Source organism: Notamacropus eugenii, chromosome 4, assembly GCF_028372415.1.
Source record: "Notamacropus eugenii isolate mMacEug1 chromosome 4, mMacEug1.pri_v2, whole genome shotgun sequence".
Lineage (NCBI taxonomy): Eukaryota > Metazoa > Chordata > Mammalia > Diprotodontia > Macropodidae > Notamacropus > Notamacropus eugenii.
The window spans coordinates 250,842,905-250,864,593 of NC_092875.1; the positions used below are offsets into that span (position 1 = coordinate 250,842,905).

General features: G+C 39.7%; 1 protein-coding gene across 2 annotated transcripts in view; it reads left to right on the forward strand.

Annotated features, from left to right (window-relative positions):
* The first annotated feature begins 5,722 nt into the window (after window positions 1–5,722).
* The window catches only part of TAF4B (TATA-box binding protein associated factor 4b), a 188,960-nt gene continuing 172,993 nt past the window's right edge, over window positions 5,723–21,689 (forward strand). The window contains exon 1 of one of the 2 annotated variants that reach the window (XM_072604453.1): window positions 5,723–6,755. In XM_072604453.1, coding sequence (XP_072460554.1) covers window positions 6,290–6,755 — 466 coding nt within the window. In that variant the 5' untranslated portion in view covers window positions 5,723–6,289. The remainder of the gene's footprint in view (window positions 6,756–21,689) is intronic. The other variant, XM_072604454.1, reaches the window with a different exon arrangement.

Sequence of the window (21,689 nt, forward strand, 5' to 3'; positions counted from 1 at the left end):
TGTTCTAAGCACTTTGCAATTCCCATGACTTGTGACCCTCATAACAACCCTAGGAGATAAGGGCTATTGTTATCCTCATTTTATAGACAAAGAAACTGAGGCAAACAGGAATTGGGCAACTTGCTCAGAGTCACACACCTAGTGAGTGTTAGAGGCTGGATTTGAATTTGGGTCTTCCTGATTCCAGGCCTAGCACTCTATCCACTCTATGGACCTCTGAAACGTTTCAGAGGCATTACACAAACCTAAAGTTAAACACTATGTACTTATACAATTCATAACATTTCTAGAAGTTTGTCTTCCAATCATCCTTTCATGAAAAGAGCATGTGCCCTTCAGGGGTCCAAATGGGTGATTCTCACTGCCCTTTCCAAACGAGGCAGCAAGTTGAATACCTTTTGCCTTACTTTGTATCCTTAGCACTTAGCCTAAGCACATAATAGGTGCTTAATAAATGCTTATTGACTGACCGACTAATGGCCCTACATAAGAATGGCCTTCAGCATTCTATCTGTGGTCACCTTGGAACTGTAAATCTTCATTCTTCCTAGACAAATACTGGAGCTCTGGTTGCATAAGAATAATGGCGTGATCCAGTAAGAATTTCCGGAATGCTAAGGTTCAGAACAAGCTGAGTTCAGGAATGAATGTCAGTGTAGCAGGGGTAGACTGAAAGTCCAAGAGGAGGGTAGAGATGGGAGTGTCCCAAAAACATAATGCTCAAATCTGAAACTGGAGCCTTTCTCCTCTTTCTACTCGTTCTGGTTCCATCTTCAATGATCTTTAAGCAACCTCAGTCATGCAAACCAAGAGACCAATCAGAAACTGTTGTCATGCATTTTCTTTAGCAAGAGGCTAGAGCACTTGCTCAACTCCCCAGGAAGAACTCCAGTTCATCTTTAATACAGTAAGAATAACAAAAGCATCTTTCTAATTTTAAACTATGTTTCACACAAAGGGAAGGTCCAATAAAGGACAGGACCATTTCTTGGTGTGTTCAGGATTATGTCAATGAAGAGGAGACAAACTACTTCACTTCTGTGTTCTCCATCAATAAGAATGATGGTTGAGCTGGGCATCCATTCCATTGGGATGACTGAATTCAGATTTAGAAAGGATAGGCTAAGTCCTACAAGATAAAATTTAATAGGGATAAATGTGACATCGCATGTTTAGAATTAAATATAATTCATGAAGACTTTTCAAGAGTCCCTTGGACAGCAAGGAGATCAAATCAATCAATACTTATAGAAATTAATTAGACTATTCACTGGAAGGTGAAATACTGAAGGTGAAGCTTAAATATTTTGGCCACATAATGAGAAGATTGGACTCATTGGAAAAGACTCTGATGTTGGGAAAGACTGAAGGCAAAAGGAAAAGGGGATGGCAGAGGATGAGATGGAAACAACAAATATGCACTTGGATAGACTTTGAGAGATTGGTCCAGGAGGATCATGAAGAGTCATGCATGACTGAAGAACATAATCCCCAAACCCCAGTTTTGGGTTTACATAGACCAATTTCATTCTTTAAGGGGCTTCTCATTTCTGATTTGTGCCCTCACCCAATGGTTTCTTCCAAGGAATACCATTTTACCCCCACCCAGTGTCTTCCTTGAGATTATCAGAATGTATTTTATATCTAGATCTCTATAGAAAAAAATGTTAAAGGGTCCTCAAATCCCATAGAAATACTTAGGTTAACAAAACAACAAATGAAGGGCAGACTATTTCTCTCAGCAGAAAATAGGAAACACAAAGGATTCATACCTATTTTCAATTAAGTTAACTCTCCTTCCTCTCTAATGAATGGATCATTCACAGTTGACTTGACATGTCTTGCCACTGGACTTCTATAGCGCTGGAGGAGAAAGTGAGGCTGATGACTTTGCTTTGCCTCACTTAAATCCAATTCATTTGCAAGTCAAAACCACCCTCATGATGTCATCGGTCCTGTTTGAGAACTAAGGACAAACAACAATGTATTCTACTTTCTCTCAGGGACCTATGTAGTCCTCTAGATTTACAATACTTCCTTGTGTCTGAGATATCCCTAAGAGGGAAAGCCTTTGGAAGTTGATAGTCACACTTCTCCCTCCACTGAACCCATTTCCCCTTAGGTTTCAGAACAGGTCTAGAGACTATAAGTCTAGAGACAATAGAGTACTACTCTAGGGTTGATGTTCCCTTGAAAGGGTAAAGTTTGTGGGATTGCTAAATAATGAGCTACTCCCTTCTTGACTTTCCTTGGACCTAATGGTCAGTACAATTTATAGTACTGGAAGCTAGGTGGCAGTAGATAGAGTAACTGGCCTGGAGGCAAGAAGACTCATTTTCCTGAGTTCAAAAGTGACCTCAGACACGTACAAGCTGTGTGACCTTGGGCAAGGCACTTAATTCCATATCCCTCAGGTTCTCATCTGTAAAATGAGCTGGAGAAGGAAATGGCAAACTATTATAGCATCTTTGCCAAGAAAACCTCAAATGGGTCACAAAGAGTAAGATATGACTGAAAAATGACTGAACAACAGTATCTCAATCAGTTCTAGGATTTATACATACTCTTTCATTAAGAATGCCCTCAATCTATGTGTAAATGATTTTCATAAAACGGCATATAGGAAAATAGGCATATGGGTTGATCTTCGTGGTTCTTGGTCTTATTTTGGTAATACTAAGGTCTGAGATATTTTTTCCCCTTGACTTTAGTATCTTTCCCTACAAATACTTTGAGAATTGATCCTTTAATGTCCTCAAATAGTGTCTTCCTCCAGCATAGAACTCCTATAGATATTTTTTGTCTTATCCGAGGGTGGGGAACTTGCAGCCTTGAGACCACATAGTGGCCCTCTAGGTCCTCAAAGTGTGAGGATCTAACTCTAAAGGATTTGTCCTGTAAAAATTGGACTCAGTTAAAAGGTCACACTTGAGGACTTAGAGGGTCACATGTGGCCTTGAGGCTGCAGGCTCCCCACCCCTGGCCTAATCTAACTGCTTTCCCCATCCTTATTTTCTTTAGTGACATTTCTGTTTCTTTTATAAGCACATCTAGTACTTAAATGTTAAAATTCAAATGTGGTAGTGCTACCGTCCTTGACGGGAAAAAGAGTTTGTTACAAAAAAAACTTTGCAAATCTTTTCCTTTTCAATCTATTTGTGGTTTTCTTTCTCTTTTATCCTTAGATGCCCTGAGAATGACTTTGGTTAGTTGAATTTTTCACCAAGCTTTCTTTAAATTTTTTTTCCTTCACTAATTCTCACCATTTCATTATGTAGAATTGATTACCATCTTCTATCATCTATCTCTGTGAGATTTTACAAATAAGCATACATTCTAAACCAGTTTTTTCTTTGGCTACCATCTCTTTGCTCTTGGCAAGTAAGTCAAGTGTTTGTTTACTAAGGTGCTGTTTAGGCACTTTTTATCTCCTCCTTAAGGCAAATGCTTTACCTGAGTCTAAATTTTGTATGAAATTATTTTAATCTATGTCCATGTCTTTTTGTGCACCCATTTCCTTTTTTAAAAAGCATCAGTATGTTCTTTAAGCTGGTGAGATTTGATTAATTGCAAGCCATATCTTTTTCTCACTTCATTTCTTTTTCTAGTTTTGCTAAAAATGTACAAAAATTCTTGGACCAAGAGAAAAAGAAGAATTCCTGGAAAATTTTAAGTACCTGGGCCAATATTTCTGGAGAAAAGAGGAGTTTCTTTACAACATCAATTTTCTGGATCGAATAGAGAAGTTCAAGGACCAAGAGCCAAAGACAAGCAAAGGGCAGAGACGTGATATGTAGGAATAAAGCAGGACCTTGTCTTTCATTCTTATTATGAGTTATTGTTTTTGTTCAGTTGTTTCAGTCAAGTCCTACTCTTTGTGACCCCATTTGGGGTTTTATTGGCAGAGATACTGGAGTGGTTTGCCATTTCCATCTCTATGTCATTTAGCATTCTATCTGTTGTACCACTTAGTTACCTGTTGATTGGGATGAATTCTTATCTTAATTGTTCATAAAACTAAATCAGTTGCATATGACCTGTGTAAGACCTTGGACAAGTAAGTCACGGCCACCTTCTGCCTGTTTCCTCACCTCTAAAATTACACAGGTTCACATAGCTGGTATATGCTTGATTTGAACTCAGGTCATGTGACCCTGGACCAGTCAGTTAACCCTGTTTGCCTCAGTTTCATCATCTGTAAAATGAGCTAGAGAAGAAAATGACAAAACACTCCAGTATATTTGCCAAGAAAACCCCTCCTGGGGTCACAAAAAGACTCAACAGCAACAATAGCTTAATTAACCTATAAATACAGGTGAGGCAACACTGTGTAGTGGAAAGGTCACATTTGACCCACACCAAATAGTATCATTCAGAAAAATGAAGATGGAACATGGCCAGGCGTCCTAATCTTTTGAAGTTGAACTCCCTTCTCTGTACTGGAGGATACAATGACATTGGTTTTATTGTTCTTTACATAGGATATTCCTTCCTACTCCATGTGTTTCATTGCCTGTTCTTCATGCCTGGAATCCTCTCCCCACTTCTCTCTGCCTTTTGGCTTCCTTGAAGTCTCAGCTAAAATCCCACCTTCTATCAGAAAGCTTTCTGCATCCCTTTCCCTGTGAGATTGTTTCCCACTGAAGTTGTATGTATCTTTTTTGTATATAATTATTTGCCTGCTGTTTCCCTCATTAAATTGTGAGCTCCTGGACAAGTGAGCGTTTTTGTTTTTCTTTGTATCTCTAGGGCTTAAAGCAATGCCTGGCATTTAGTAGCTAATTAATGTTTATTGATTAACTGATCTTATAGAAAAAAGACATTTCCATTGGCATCTAGTTAAGAGAACATAGATAGCCCTGGCGAATCAACACTTAATAAGTGACTTGACTATGTCAAACTGATATTAGCAACTCTCCTTTGCAAAATCTTAAGTGTTAAATAGATGCATATTGTTATTACCAAGGGAGAGGGAGAACTCAGACTTCGGAATGCAAGAGTCAAGGTGCCTATATTAAACAGATTGGGAGGGGTCCAAACGAACATGATGAAAAGTAATGAAGATGAATGCCAAGTCTCACTTCCGTGAAAAAAAAAAATCGACTCTGCAACTGTAGGACGGAGTAGGGGAGAGGTTTAGTTTAGCAGCAGTACATGTGGAAAAGGACATAGGTGTCTTGCTTAACCTAAATCCAACGCATGGCTGATCAAATGGCAAACTGAGCTTCCGTGTTGCAGAGAAATGCTAATACATTCCTTTTCCTTTTTTCAACTGCAGTTGCCTTGCAAAGGTCAGAGACTTTTCAGCCTGTTAGAAAACCCAGGACATAAAGTGCAGAACGTCTGATTGGGATAGGGACCCCGAGCTTGGGACAAGCCCAGTCCTAAGCTCATCAAACACCACATGGGACAGATATGTCCTCGGCCTCCCCTTCCTGAAGAGATGCTCTCAGGAGGAGGACAAGACGACACTCTCCTACAGGGTCCGCTTCCAAAATACAGGTCTCCTCCCCCGTGCCCCACGTGGGTGCCCGGCAACTCGACCCCTCCCCCGCTCTGCCCCCTCCCCCTATAATTTTAGATTGGAGAACGCCCTTTCGAGTCGTCCCCTGTGACGTCACAATCCCGATTGTTCTTCAGGGCCAATCACCGAGCCCAATTTCCAGGGAAACCCGGGAGGGGGTGGGGTGACTCCCAGAGCGCGTGCGCGCGTCCTTCGCGTGGCTATATAAACATGGCCGGCGCAGTCGCGAGCTGCTACCGGTCCGCTCTTAAGTGGGAGGTTTACGTTGAAGTCTGGGGTCTTATTTTTCTTCTGGTTTAAAAGATTTTATTTTAGTGCTTCTCCTCCCTCCGCCCCCGCCCCCTCGTGTATTTTTCCTAGTGTGTGCGTGCGTGTCAGTCAGCGGCGGGGGTGGCTGTGGCCGGGCGGCGGGAGCACCGCGGCCGGCGCACAAGTTTGGGCCCAGGGAGAGCCGGTGAGCGAGTGCCGCAGCATGAGCCGGTGCCGCGGGGCGGGCTCGAGAGCTTGCTGAGGCGCCGGGCCGGCCGCCGCCGCCGCCGAGAGCAGCCCCACGTGGGAGCGCCGGGAGCATGGGCTTCCTGCCGGCGTGTCCGCCGCGGCGCTGAGCGGCCCCGGGTGGCCCGCCTCGTCGCACCGGGGCTCCTCCGCCGCGCCGGCCCCTGACTTCTCTGCAGCGGACCCGGGGATTCTGGCTCGCTATGCTGTGGAGCTCGCCCAGTTCTGGAGCCGGGAAGCGTTCGCCAAGCCTCTGCCCTCCTGTCCCCCATGAGCAGCAGCCCCGCGGCTGCCGCAGCAGCCGCAGCTGCCTCGGTCGGGGGGATGCCCAGCGGCCTCTCTGAACAAGGTGCCGCCGCCTCCGCCTCCGCCGCCGCTTCTTCTCCGGCTTGTCTCAGCGTCCCCGGGACGGTGACCATGGCCCCCGCTCTTCTGACCAACGGGAGTGTCCAGAGCCACCTCCCTCCGGCCGCCAGCAGCGCGCTCCCGTCCCCGCTGAGGAGCACCCAGGGGCCCCTCAACACGAAGGCCCCCATAAGTCTCAGCCTGGTGACCGCAGCGTCCCAGCCCACGGCGAAGACGGCCCCCTTGGGGGCCCTGGTGACCAAACTGGCCACTGTCAATACTGCTCCCAAGACCAGCAGTGGTCCCAGGCTGCCCGCCCCCCAAATGGTGACCGCGAAAGCTCCCAACACAACTACGATACAATTGCCTGCCAATTTCCAGCTCTCGCCTGGTGAGTTTTCAACTTTTTTTTTTTTTTTTACCTTTCCTCCCCACCTCCCCGCCATAATTACGTTGGTCGCATCTATGATGACCTAGGAAAGGTTATATATGTAGATGAGGCCTCCTCCCTCCTCTCTACCCTCGTGCTCACTCTTCCTTTTACTATTTAAAGTGTGTGTCAGAAACCTACCTTGGGTCTCTCCTCAAGGACCTGACTCACAGTCAGTTTGCAGTCATCTTATTGGAAACAGTACCAGAGCCTACTGGGTAACTTGGGTGGAATTACAAATTTGAAAGAGCTTTTTTTTCTTTATTTTTGAGTCATTGCTGTATTTTTTTTTCTTGTCACGGTTTTGGAAGAAGATATTTTCACTCAAGTGACTCAGTGGAAGCTGAAGCAGTTTTGGCAGCAAGGCCTTAGTGATTCCTGGGAGATGGGTGCAGTACATGGTATCTATTTATAAGCCTTTTAAAGTTCCTTGGGAAAAGTGATCAGGCCCTTTCACCCAGGGTGCCTCAGGAAAGGGTGTTCCAAAGGTTCTTATTTGTAATGGGTGGAAAAGAAGTGCGAATTTTCCAAAGTATTGTTTCAGGTTGTTTTCCAGTTCTTGTCATTTATACAGTGCAGCACTCTGTACATAGGCTATGCTTTGATTGTTAATTTATGATAGCAATGTTTTCATCACGCAAGTCTTAAATGACCTAGTTGATAAATAGAACCAAAGGTCTAGAATTTAAAAAATAGTTTGAAAAACTACTTTAAAAAAAGTTGTGTTTAAGGCATGTCTTTTGTCCTTTATTCATCATACACATGGTGCTTTCAGAATCAACTTTTACCTGCATTTGAAAATGCCACTTTGTATTTATGTGAAATCATCTTACCTTTCAGAGGATTTCAAGACTGGGGCGGGCATGACCTCATAGATGTTCTTATCATCCCTACTGGTTAGGTAGGAAACAGCTGCGAATTATTTACTGGTTGGGAAAAACTGGAGGTGGAGTTCTGAATAGGTGGGTTCAGATGGCTTGATTCACTGCCTGTTTCAGCCTTTGCCTTATGTTTGCAAACCATTAGGGCTTATGAGGTTTCCATACATTATCTAGTCTGATTCTCCCTGCCACTTTTAGAAAGATAATACTGGTATTCCCATTTTGCAGATGCTATAACCTGGACTGCACTGTCCAGTGACTTGCAGAGAGGCAGAATTGTAAACTATTAGGTAGAAGGAGAGTTCCTCGAGGGCAGGGATAATCTAGTTTTTGTCTTTGTAGCCCTAGCTGTAGGTACTTTGTAGCTAATGGATTGAGAGTTGGCTTGGGAGCCTGAAAGACCTGGGTTCAGGTTCCATCTCTGACTTGTATTTTGTGACCATCTGAAAACAAATTGACTTAATCTTCTCATTGTTCTCTTCAGAACTCTGATAAGACTTTAAATTGCCAAGAAGTTCTGTACGAGATCAGTGTAGGAAGTTTCTGATATTGATGAAATTCCTATCCATCCTTATTTCCCCAGTACCTTACATATAGTACGTGCTTAAAGATTGATGAGTTTTGGTATAAAAATATGTCTGTAATAACTATTTAATATCAGTTGAGTAAATTCTACTTTTTTCCTTTGGCCAGAATAATTTTTGTGGAATTTAAATGAACCACATCTGTTCTCTTTTGGAGAAACTTTTAAATTAAATCTGTCTGCTTAGTAAAATGATATTTGGAGTAATTGGAGTTTTGTACAACAATGTTGATAAAGGAAGGCGAGCAGTTGATTCAAATTGATGTAGTATCACTTGTTTAACGTGATTGGCATCGTACATTGGTTCTGATATCCATGGGAAAATATTCCTTCCCATTAAAAAAAAGAACCATGATTACATTGGACTTATTTTTATGGTTGTACATCTACCCTGTTCTTTTTCTTAAACTTTAATTTTATTCAACAGATATTTAGTTCCACTGTATGCCAGATTCTTTGCTAGTACTGGTGATACTAAGGCAAAAATGAAGCAATTCTTGCAATCAAGTAGCTTATGTTTCAAAGGGAGGCTATTAGATGTACACAGGTAATTTGAGACTAGACTAATGCTGTGGGAATCAAGAAGGGCTTTACATAGGAATTGGCACTTGAGCTGAATGAGCCATGGAGGAAGTAGAGGATTCTAAGAGTACATTCTGGATCTGGGAGTTAGTTAGCTTATGCCAAAGGTGGCCTGGAGTACAATGAAGAGAGAATTTAATAATAATAATTGTAGCTGGCATTTCTATAGTGCCTTAAGGTTTGCAAAATGCTTTACATACACATTCTTACTTGATTATGGCAAACAACCCAGTGAAATAGGTGCTTAAAGTCTGTTTTTACTGAGGAGGAAACTGAGGCTCAGATGTTAAATGACTTTCTTAGGGTCACATACCCTGGTGAAAAATCTAAGCCAGGACATGAACTGATGTCTTCCTGACTCTCAAGACATTGATCTCTCCGTTACACCATGTAACTGTCTAAAAACATGAAATTTAATTAGGATAAAGTTGAAAATTCTTAAACTTGAGTTCCAAATATCAACTTCAAGTATAAGATGGGGGGAGAGGGAGGGAACAGGTCTTCTAACGATCTGGGTATTCCCGTGGCCCAGACTCAGTATGAGTGAGTCAGTCAGCAGTGTAATGTGGCACCCTGAAAAAAAGCTTAATGTGATATTTAGCTGAGTAAGAGGTAATGTCCAGGACTGGGGAAGTTCTTATAAGACTATGTCTGGAGTATTGTGTTCAGTTCTAGCCATCATATTTTAGGAAAGACATTAATAAAACTGGAAAGTATCCGGTCAAGTCATTCAATCTACATTTATTAAGCTCCTGTGTACAGTGTGCTAGAGAAAAAGAAAGGTAAAAGACAGTTCCTGCTCTCAAGGAGGTGACCAAGATGTTACAGGACCTGAAGATTATGCCTGTGAGGCTCTATGGAGGGAACTGGGGGTGTTTAGCTTGGAAAAAAGAAGGCTTAAAGGGGACATGTTAGCTATCTTCAAGTATTTGTAGGGTTGTCAGAGAGGAGAGATTAATTAGATTTATCTTGCTTGACCCCAAAAGGCAAAAGTAAGATCAATGAATGGGAGTTACAAAGAGGCAGTTTTAGGTTTGGGATAAGGAGGTATGAACTGACTGTTACAGCTTGATTCTTGTTCAGGAGTGGGTTGGATTGCATTGTCTAAGGGAGGGCTCTGTCTAACCCTGAGTTTCTGTGATTCTATTATTCTGGGTATACAGAGTTTGATGAATCGTTAGACAGGGATATACATATATATATATATATCTATATATACATATATAGATATAGATATATAGATATACAGACATATACATGAAGTGGAGTGAAATGAAATCAATCAGAAAAAAATAATTTGTAGCTAGATAGTAAGGACTTTAAATGAAAGATTTAGTAGTTTTTATTTTTATCTTAGTGGCAGTAGGGAATCACTGAATGTCTTTGGGTAGAGGAATGACATGGGCACGTTGGTTCTTGAGGAAGATTATATTGGCAGCTTTGTGAAGGATGATTTGGACAGAAGAGGGAGTGGAAGTAAGGAATTCAGTTGGGAGGGTATTACATTAGTCTAAGTGATGAAATGGTTGAAATTGAACCAGGGGAGTGACTGTGGGTATGAAGAGAACACAATGAATCCTAGAGATGTGGGAGATAGAAATCACAAGATTTGGCATCTGATGGATATGGGGGAGTGGGAAAAAGGTGAGATCACGTACAAGGATGATTGAAGTTGTGAACCTGAGTGATTAGAAATTTGGTGCTACCATTAACACTAAAAGGATCAGAATTAAGTGTACCTTGAAGGACCAAGTTATATCAGTGGACACAGTGCACTTTAAAAGAAATCTATGGCAAAGGAAGTAGATAGCAGGATGAATATTTTTATTTCAAAGTAAAATTTTTTTGCATCAGTTGATGCTTCTGGTCTTTTCTTTTTTCTTTTCTTTTTTGTTTTAAAGTGTTAACTGTAATAGGGAAATTTGCTGGAGGAGCTCATTTAGGAAGCTGTATGATGAGTTCTATTTTGGATATTTTGAATTTGATATTTTGTTATGACAGCCAGGTCACAAAGTCTAGAAGGCATTTGGTAATGTTGAGACTAGAGTTCATGAAAGTGTTTAGGGTTACATGTATGGATTTAGGAATCATGTATGTAGACCTAATTTAACCCATGGGAGCTGATAAGATCAACAAGAGAGTGTCAACAGAAAAGAGAAAAGAGGTCCAGGATGAGCCCTGGGGGACACCCAGCCAAAGGGATAGGACATGGTGATTTAGCAAAGGGGAATGAGAAAGTATAATCAGATAGAAAGAAGACCTAGAAGAGAATAGTGTCTTGAAAGAGAAGGGAGAACACCATTCAGGAGAGGAGGCTGGTTAAAGTTCTCAGAATTTACATTTAGGTCAAGGAGGATAAGGACTTAAGATGATAAATGGATGTGAGGGAAGGAAGTAAAAGCCATTGGTGATGGGTTTTTTTTTTTTTTGGTTTGCTTTTTTGCAATTAAAGGGAGAAGAAAATAAGGTAGACTTGAGAGTGTAGGGTTAAAGAGAGACTAAATAGGGAGAGATTGAATATGAGAGAGAATTATTGATGAGGCAGTCTTCTAGACAAGATTGGGGTAAAAGGGCTCAAGTAGAAGCCTTGGTTAGGAAGGAAGGGGCCTTTTCCTTAGGAGAACATAGAAAAAGAGAAAGGAATAGAAGGTGTGGAGGGCCTTGATTTTTTCCCATGGGCAATGAAGACCAATTCAAAATACCATTTATTTTGCCAAGGGATACTGGATCTTTTGAATCAACTTCTCCACTTTCTTTATCATTTTTATCCATCAACACACTAATTATTGCTTAACTAAATTTACAGGAACAAAATATAAAAGATCATACATATTTCTATCTCTAAGTAATGGATGTGCTTCACTGAAATCCCATAAATTGTTTTATGTAAAGAAAAAAAAAGTTGAATTTATACAATCCATTTTTAAGTATTTGTCAAGGAACAGTGAAACAGCTATGTATATAATGGTGGTTTGGAGGCAGTTGGAGTATTGGATATATAAGGGGCACAGTCAGTTTGACTGAAGTATAGAGTACTTGATGGGAATGACCCTGAAAAAGTGATATTGAAAGCCCTTTACAATGAGGCTTCAGCTTGCACAAGTTTGTATTTCATCTCCCAAAGCATTGAGAAGCCACTGAAGTTTGTTGAGCAGGGGAACAACGTGGTCAAACCAGTGCAGAACTATCATTTTGGCAGCTTTACAGAGTGTAAATTGAAGAGGGGAGATACTGTAACCAGGGAAACCAGTTGGGACACTGTTGCAGTAGTCCAGGTGAGAGATGATGAGGCCTAAATTAGTTTGGCTGCGTCATAAAAAGAGGGAAGGGGGCTGATGTGAGCTATTGCGGAGGTAGAATTGATAAGATTTAACAACTGAGTAGATACAGAAAGTGATTAAGACTGAAGAGGTGAACGTGACTCCTAGGTTGTGAACCTGGGAGACTGGAAAGGATTGGTGGTGTCCTAGACTGAAAGAAGTTAGGAGGAAGGGTGAATTTTGAGGACAAGATAACTAATTCTGTTTTGGACAGTGTTGAGTTTGAGATGCCTATCTAGGTAGAGGTGTCCAGCAGGCACTTAAAGATGTTTAACTTAGAGCTCGAGTGAGAGATGAAGTTCAGATATCTATATGTATATAGATAGATAGCTCTACAGCTGTATATAACTAGATCTATACAAATAATATCTATAGATTTTTCTTCTATCTCTAGCATCTAGCACTCTGCCTTGAGCATATTATGCTCTTAATACAAGATTATTAACATGTAGTCCAAGAAATAAAGATCATCTCTGTGTAGATGACTCCCAAATAGAAATAGGTAGATAGTAGATAGCTATAGATCTATGTAGATCTATAGCTTCACCTCTGTAAACTTAAAGTCTAGTAAAGGAGCTGAAAAATGTGGAGATAATTATATAGATTAAATTAGAAAATAATTTGTGTATAGAATATGTTAAGCGTCCAGAGAGAATTTTTTGTCCATACAGCATTTCATTTCCCACCATTTCAGACTCCAGATTGAACCCTTCCTTGTGACAAACAAAAAATAATAAAAACAGAAAACACCTTAAGAAGTGGAGACAATCTATGTATACAATTTCCTGTCCTTGTAGCTTCCTGCATCTTTGGTGAGCAAAGGAGATGATATATTTCATTATCCTTTGTTACTTTCATTGTTTTTCCTTTATTTAAATTTATTTGACATTGTTTTCATCATTATGTATACTTCTGCTTCTGTGCATTTCACTGGCAGGAGAGATTCAAAGGGGGAGTGATCATTTATAACTAGGAGTTTTAGAGAAATCCTCATAGAAGTGGTGGTATATCACAGAATCTTTGAAAAAAGGATTTCACTAGGAGGGAGTGGGAGAAAGTGAATACATTAGAGGAATATAGGGGACACTGGGAGGTAAACCAAGTATGATTCTTAGTTCAGTTCTAGTATAGTGCTCATGAAGTGGAGTAGAATGGAATCAAACTGTAAGAGTACTTTGAAACCAGACTGCAATGGGATACATGGAGCAAGGAGGAAAATTTAGGAGGCTATTGCGGTAGAAGAGTTGAACACGGGGAAGAGCATTGGCTCTGGAATCAGAGGACCCAAGTTCAAATCATCTCTGGTGCTTACTTACTCCCTTGCCTCGGGCAAGTCACTTAAACTTGGATCTGTTTCCTCTTCTGTAAAGTGAGGGAGTTGAATTAGATGGCCTTTAAGCTTTTTTCTGGTGCAGAGCAATGACTTCAAGAAGGGAATGAAAGAAGGTGGCACTGGGAATGGAGACAATGGATGAGAAGAGAGATATATTGCTCATTGACAAGACTTGTCAGCTTTTTGGATGTGAGGGAGTAAGGGAAGAATCAAGGGTGACAGAAAAGTTTTGAGCCTAAGAAGACTGGTGCCAATAATAGAAATTAGGAAGAGGTATAGATTTTGAGAAGAGGATGGATGATGAATTCATTTGGGAACATGTTTGTATTTGAGGTATTGATCAAATGGAGATGACCTGTAGGCAGTTGGAACTGTGGGACTTAAACTTAGAAGGGAAGTCAGTTTTGGAAAGAGTTTTGGTAATTATCTTTATAGGAGTGATGATTAAAGCTATGCTAATAGATGAGATGGTCAAGAGATTGACTGTAGTGTGAGTTTTAGGAGAAAGATGAGTTGTTTGAACATGTTGAATCTGAGGTACTAGAGTTGTCAGTGTATCTTAGTAAATGGATTAGTGAAGCTAAGTTATTGGAACATTGATGAATAGTTTTAAAAAGGAATCTTCCTTCCAGTCTTCCTTTTTTTTTTAAAATGTCTTAATGTATTTCATTATTTATATCAAAATCATTTTTCAATAATTTCAACCACTCAACAATAGAAGGTAAGCCAAATTGATGTACTGAAAGTGACAGTTTGTAACATTCCCTAATCAGTAGTCTCCCACCTCTCTACTTAGTGGAAATGTGTGCCAACATGCCCCATGGAAATTGCATTTGATCTGATCTCTGTTGCCCTCAAGTGCTCTCTCTCTTCACTTATATTATTTTAGTATTCATTCCTATTCTCCTGGTTCTGCTTACCTCACTTTGTAATAGTTACTTTGTACTGAGATGAGGGAGATACATTTCATTATCTCTTCTGGGATAATTTATTGGGTTTTTAGTTACTCAGAAATTAGTTTCTTTCAGTGATCTTCATTTTCGTTGTTGAAATCATTGTGTATATTCTTCTAGTTTTGCTTATTGTTATAAGTTCATGCAAATCTTTGTTTTTTAATTTTTCTTTCATAATTTCGTAATGCATAACAATATTCCATTACATAACATTTTTCAGTTATTGCCTGATCAATAGGTGACTATTTTGTTTCTGGGTCTTTGCTTCAACAAAAAGTGCTGTGGTTACTATTTTGGTATACGCAGGAGCTTTAATTCTTCAATCTTTGGGATTTATACCCGTTAGTGTGATTGCTTGGTCAGAAGAGTATGAACATTTTAGTTACTTTGCTCTCACAATTCGCAGCCGTTTTCTAGAATGGTAACAGTAAATTGGTGTTCCTGTCTTCTTCTAACAGTCTTTGAAGCATTGACTATTTTAGTCTTACTGTGTTTTATTTAATTGACTGTGTGTGAAATATTTCAATTATGTAAATTTGCATATTTCCAATGATTTTTGTACATTTTAAAAAAGGATTGTCGATAGATTGCCTTCTTTCAAAATTCTTCTCTTTATTATCTCTTGGCCAAGTATTTTTGGGGAAATGCCTCATGGTTCTGTCAAATCTATATAAATAGTGGAGGTCAGATTTTTTTTTTTTAACACAACAATGTTGAATATAAAGATAACCCCCAGATATAGATTCTCCTCCTAATCTCATTGATTTTGTTCATGCAAAAGCCTTTTAATTTTAAATAAGCAAAGCTTTCCTCCCTTAATCACAACTGTGAAGTGTACCTTCTTCCAGTTAATTGCTTTTTTTGGGGAAAAAATTATGTTCTTTCCACACTCTCTCCCCCAAGCTTAAAAATCAGACATAGGACTTGGTTTTAAAAACTAATAAAAATAATAATAGTTTGTAGTTTTAAAGGTTGGTAAAATACTTGATATGTTATCACATTTGATTTTTATAACCACCCTGAGGGTAGGTGACATTAATATACTCATTTTATAACTGGGGAAACAAGTTGAATTTTAGTGACTTGTCCAGGGTCAAGCTAGTAAGTGTCTTGAGACAGAATTTGAGCACAAATTTTCCTGACAAAATCCAGCACCGTATCTACTGCATCACCAAGCTGCCTGAGCTCATGACTTGCATGCATTTTAGCTCATGGCAAGAAAGTCTTGAAATTGTAATGAGTGTGAGGAGGGGATGTCTGAACTTAAAAGTTGTTCCTAATTCTTGTTTGGAATATCTGGAACTGGCTGGGTCTGCCTGTGCTAGTATTATTGGGTCTGTTGATCTTGTCTTTAGTGGCAAGCTGACCCTGGCAATGTTGGATTGATTGTACATAGGGTAGTTCATTGTAAGATAGGTGGTGGGCGGTGGTCCCCTTCTTTTGTTTTTTGAACTCCTAGATGGAAAGAATTGTCTTATGTAAATCTAAAAAAAATTTTAAATTAAAAAACTATAAAGTAGTGGCAGATGCTACCATCATACAGAAGGAAACACTGAATTACACAATTACCCTCAATAAACATTTCTTAAGCATCCACTATGTGCCAGGCACTGTGTTAAGTGCTGGGGATACAAAAAGAAGTAAAATATAGGCCCTGCCTTAAAGTAGAAACAACAAGCAAGCAAATCTATACAAATAAAACTATTTATGGTATAAATAGGGAATAATTAGCACTTTGTTTCAGTCACAAAGGTCTGCTGAGAAGTCCCTTAAGTGTTTTTTATACCTCTTGCCATTCCTTGGAGCTTGTGTTCATATTAGATGGAAAGTTGGTTAGCAGTGTTTGTAAACTTGCAGGAGTGGAATCCGGTCCACAGCAGGGTGGGGGGGGGGGGGGGGGGGGGGAAGAGCCTGTTGCTCCTGCAGTGGCCTGTGGTGGCTAGGCTAGGCTATCTAGTTGCTTTGTCATCAGTTTAGCAGTAATTGGTAATTTGTTATTTAGGGGGAAAACAGTGTTTTATTTGAGAGTGTGCTTTTTGTTGCCCTTGCTTCATGTTAATATTAAGTTTTCTCAATGTTCTTAATTTTTCTTGTTCTTTGAGAAGATATTGGCAGCTGTAAAGCAGTGATTATTTTTTTCAGTCATAATAGTATTGATTATCTCACATAATAATGATTATAGTAGCTTTCACATACTGCTCTCATCTGACCTTCAGTGTAGCACCTTGAGGTGGATCCTGTAAACATCCCCATTTTTGCAGATGAGAAAACCATGACTCAGACTGGGTTACTTAGCACAGCTAGGATTCAGGTCTTCTTTTTCCTGGTTCATTTTTCTGTGTAGTGATTACTTTTTGGTAGTATATTTTTCTGGGGTCCTTGTCTTCTTATTGTGATTCCCTCTCCAAGACTATCATTTGGAAAAGGATCAAAGCCTCACTCTTCCTTCTTCATTTCCTTGCTTCTTCCTTCCCTTTCACACAAGCAATTAATAAATGTTCCTTGCGACTGTCTGTAGATCTGTCTTTGTCCTTTTGTTTTCCTAAATGCTCTATTTCCTCTTGCATCAAAGCCCACATGTTAATTTTTGACTTGACAGAGAAATGTAGTTGAATTGTGGGTTCCTACTGAGTTACTCTTTGGAACAAATTTTGTGTATAAAGTCTACTATGTGAAGCATAATTTTTCAAGCAATGACATTAATTCATATTAGCAGTATATGGAAGGCTTTTGGAATCTTTTAAAAAATATCCAATAAAGCCTTAGTCAAGGATGTTTTTCCATAAACTGTTATATCAATTGATCAACATTTATTAAGTGTCTGTAAGGTACCAGGCTAAGCACTGGTAAAAAAAAAAAAAAAGACAAAATGCAGACCTTGTTCTCAAGGAACTCACAGTCTAAGAGGGAAGACAACAAGCAAACAAATATGTACAAACAAGTTATATATAGAATAAATAGGAAATGATTTACAAAGGAAAGGCACTAGAATTAAGAGGGGTTGGGAAAGACTTCCTGTGAAAGTTGGGATTTTAATTGGGACCCAAAGGAAACCAGGGAAGCCAATTGGCAGAGATGAGGAGGGGAGAGCATTCCAGTCATAGAAAATGCCTAGAGCTGAGATATGGAATGTCTTTTGTGAAACAGCCAGGAGGCCAGTGTCACTGTATCAAAGATTATCCAAGTTGGAGACTAATGTATAAGAAGCCTGGAAAGGTAGGAAGGGGCTGAGTTATGAAGGGCTTTGATTATCAACCACAGGATTATGTAGTTGATCATATAGGCAATAGGGAGCCACTGGAGTGTATTGAGTTAGGGAGGGATGACATAGTCTGACCTACCTATTAGAAAAAAGTTTAAAACTTTTATTTTTTTTTAGGAAACTCACTTTAGTGGCTGAATGGAGAGTAGACAGGAGAAGTGAGAGACTGGAGGCAAGCCAACTCACCAGCTGGTTACTTGCAGTAGTCCAAGTATGAGATGATAAAGGCCTGAACTAGAATGGGGGCAGTGGTAGGGGAGACAACAGGATGTATACTGGAAATGTTGCAGGGTCTTCACAATAGTTTGGATATGAAAAATAACAGATAGTAAGGAATTGACGATGATTCCTAGGTTGTGAACCTGAAGGACTGGGAGGATAGTGTTGCCATCTACAATAATGGGGTAAATAGGAGAGTGGCACGGATGAGGATTTAGGGGGAAATAAATAGTTTCATTTTGGACGTGTTTAGTTTAAAATGTCTACAGAACATCCAGTTCTAGATGTCTAAGAGGCAGTTGGAGTTGCACAGTTTGAGGTGAGCAGACAGTTTGGGGCAGGAAAGGTAGATTTGAGGGTCTTCAGCATGGAGATGATGAGAGGCAATAAGTTCACTAAGTGAAGTAAGAATAGAGGGAGAAGAGAAGAGGGCCCAGGACAAAATCCTGATAGATACTTACGGTTAGAACATGTGATCTGGAGGAGGATCTAGCAAAGGAGAAAGGGAAGGAGTGGTCAGATAGGTAGGAGAAGAACCAGAAGAGAGAGGTGTCCCTGAAACCCAGAGAGAAGAGAGTATCAAGAAGGAGAAGTGTGGTCAATAATGTTAAAGGCTGCTGAGAGATCAGGTAGAATGAGGACTGAGAAAAGATCTTGGATTTGGCACCTAAAAGATCATTCATTGGTAACTTTGGAGGGAGCAATTTCTGTGGAATGATAAGGTCCAAAGCTGGATTATAGAGGGGTTAAGAAGAGAGTGAGAGGAGAGAAAGTGGAGTCACCTACTGTAGATGGCCTATGGGAGTTTATCCACAAAGAGTAGAAGAGGTGTAGGTTAGCGGGGATAGAAAGATCAAGTGAGGGTCTTTTGAGTTAAGAGGGAGCCATGGACTTGTTTGTAGGAAGTAGGAAACAGACCAGTAGAAAGGGAGAGATTGAAAATAAGTGAGAGTGGGGATGACAGAAGGGGCAGTCTTTTGGAGACAACAGGACCATCCAAGGAGGGAAACATTTCTTATGTTTAAAGAAAAAAGCATGGCAGCATGTAGATAGTGGAGCTAGAAAACTAGTCTTGGTTTTTCTGAATTCGGTCAAGTCCCTTCGGACATGTACTGACTTTCTGACTCCTTGACAAATGACCTAAACTCTATTACCCCACTCAGTGTTCTAAGGCTTTTTATAAGAAACAGGACTGTTGCTTATCTTCTCTGGTAGAATTTTCTTATTGGGCTTTCCATACACTTGTGAAGTAGCACAGCGAGACCAAAGTAAAGAAAAAAAGAGAAACATAATAACTTGTGCTTACAGGTAACTCAGTAACCTAAATTTTGTGACTATATCCAGAATTTTTTTTAAGTTGAATAAGATTTTCATGTTTTTTGTGAAGATAAAGTTGGTGCCACATCTTTTAAGAGACTTTTCCCGAATCTCCCTGTTTCTTTTTTCTTCTGTTTTTTAAATTTTATTTTATTATCATTTTTTAATGTTTTACAATCACTGCCATAAAATTAAGATTTTGTCCTCCCCACGCCTACCCCCTACAACCCCCTTCCCTCCCCATGACAGCATACAATTCTGTATAGATTCTACATATACTTTCCTATTGAGTACGTTTTCACTATAGTCATGCTATGTAGTCAAACTAAAATAAATGGAAGAAATCATATAACAAATCAAAACTTGATACACAAAAACACACACACACACACAAACATGATCTACTGCATTCTGCGAATGACTTCCATATTTGAATCTCCCTGTTTCTCACCCCCAAATTGGGTATTTATTTTGTAAGACTCCTATTTATTTGTGAACATGTTGTTTTCCCAAGAATAGGGGTTCTTAATCTTCTTTCTGTCACAGACCCCTTTGGCAATCTGGTGAAGCCTCTGGTCTCTTCAAATGAATGATTTGTTGCCTACTTAACTGAAGGAAATGCTAAATTTCAGTTAGAAGTTAGTAAAAATAAAGATGTAACTTTTTTTCACATCCAAGTTCATGTACCCCTTGAAATCTATCCATGAACTCCAGGTTAAGAATGTATACTACTTGAGGGTAGAGATTTGTCCCTCTTCTTAGTGCCTGATACATTAAAAAAAAAAATCCTTGATTGATTAAAAACATTTATCATTTTAACCTTTAGAAAAGATGTTGAAGTGGTGATATTTCTGAGGGAAAACAACTTTCTGACCATCTTAGAATGTTAGTGATATTAAAATAGTTTTCCAGCTCATTTGAATTGGTCATACATTACTTCTTGGTGATGACTTGTTATACACTTCCCAGAACGGTCCATAGCTGTAACCTGAAACCCATGATATACCTATAGCTTTTATAGAATCAGGATTTAAGCTGGAAATCACCTTGGAATTTAAGCCGGAAATCACCTCAGATCACCTAGTACAGTCAGGTGAAGCCTGTGGACCCATTCTCAGAATGTTTCTAAATGCATAAAATTAAATACATAGGGTTATAAAAAAAACCAAAATCCAAAACTTCACAGACCCGAAGTTAAGAGCCTCTGATATAGTTCAGTCCTCATTCTATAGACAAGCAAACTGATGCCCAGAGATGTGACTGGTCCAGGGTCATATGGGGGGAGTAAGTATTAGTAGCAATTAGAACTGCTTTCAATGTAGCCTCTGAAGCTGAGATGCAACAAAGTAAGGATCAATTCTCTGCTGCCTGTGCTAATTTTGGCCTAACAGTTAACACCATGAAAACACAGGTGCTCCATCAGCCATCACCACACCATCCCTATGTGGAACCATCAGTTACAAAAATGGAGAAGTTTTGAATGCTGTGAATAAGTTCACTTACCTTGGTAGTGTACTTTCCAGGGATGTACACATTGATAATGAGGTTGACGCATGCATTGCCAGAGCTAACTCAGTGTTTGGGAGGCCCCGAAGGAAAGTTTGGGAGAGAAGAGAGGTATTAGACTGACTACCAAACTGAAGGTCTACAGAGCTGTTGTTCTGTGACTTCATTGTTGTATGCCTGAGAAACATGAACAATCTACCAGCTTCATGCCAGGAAATTGAATTGCTTCCATTTGAATTGTCTTAGGAGGATTCTGAAGATCACCTGGCAGGATAAGGTACCAGACACTGAGGTCCTTACTCGAACTAAAATGCCAAGCATTCAAACTATGCTTCACAGAGTGCAACTCTGATGGGCTGGCCATGTTGTTCAAATTCAAAATGTATGGTTGCCAAAAACAAAAAAAAAAAGGGGAGAACTTTGAGCTTATGACTGCTTGTCTGGTGCTCTGATCACTACCATTAGTTTTTTGAGTGAGATTACACATTATATGAACCAACAGCTTAAATTCAATAAATAGTTTATTAAATGTGTGCTATTTAGATGTTTCTTTTGAGACCTATTTAAACCACAATTTTCAGTAACTTTTATTTTTAATGTTGTTTCTGAGAGATATGTGAATTCACAGGTGTAGGGAAGTCTGATAGTTCTGCAGCTTATACTTCAATACCTGGGGCACCGAAAAGTTAAGTAACTTGTCCAGGGTCACTGTTAGTGTTAGAGTCAGAACTTGAACCCAGATCTACATGACTCCAGAGCCAACTCTTTAAGCCAGTTTGCCTTCTCATTAATTGCTCTCTAAAAAGACTTTAAATGTTGCTTCAGAACAAAGAAAGTGAGACTTTTGAATATAGATATGCCTATATAAAATATTCAGAATATAAGTATATGACAATATGTATATAGATGTAAAGTAAGTTTTGAGTGTGGTTAAATTTT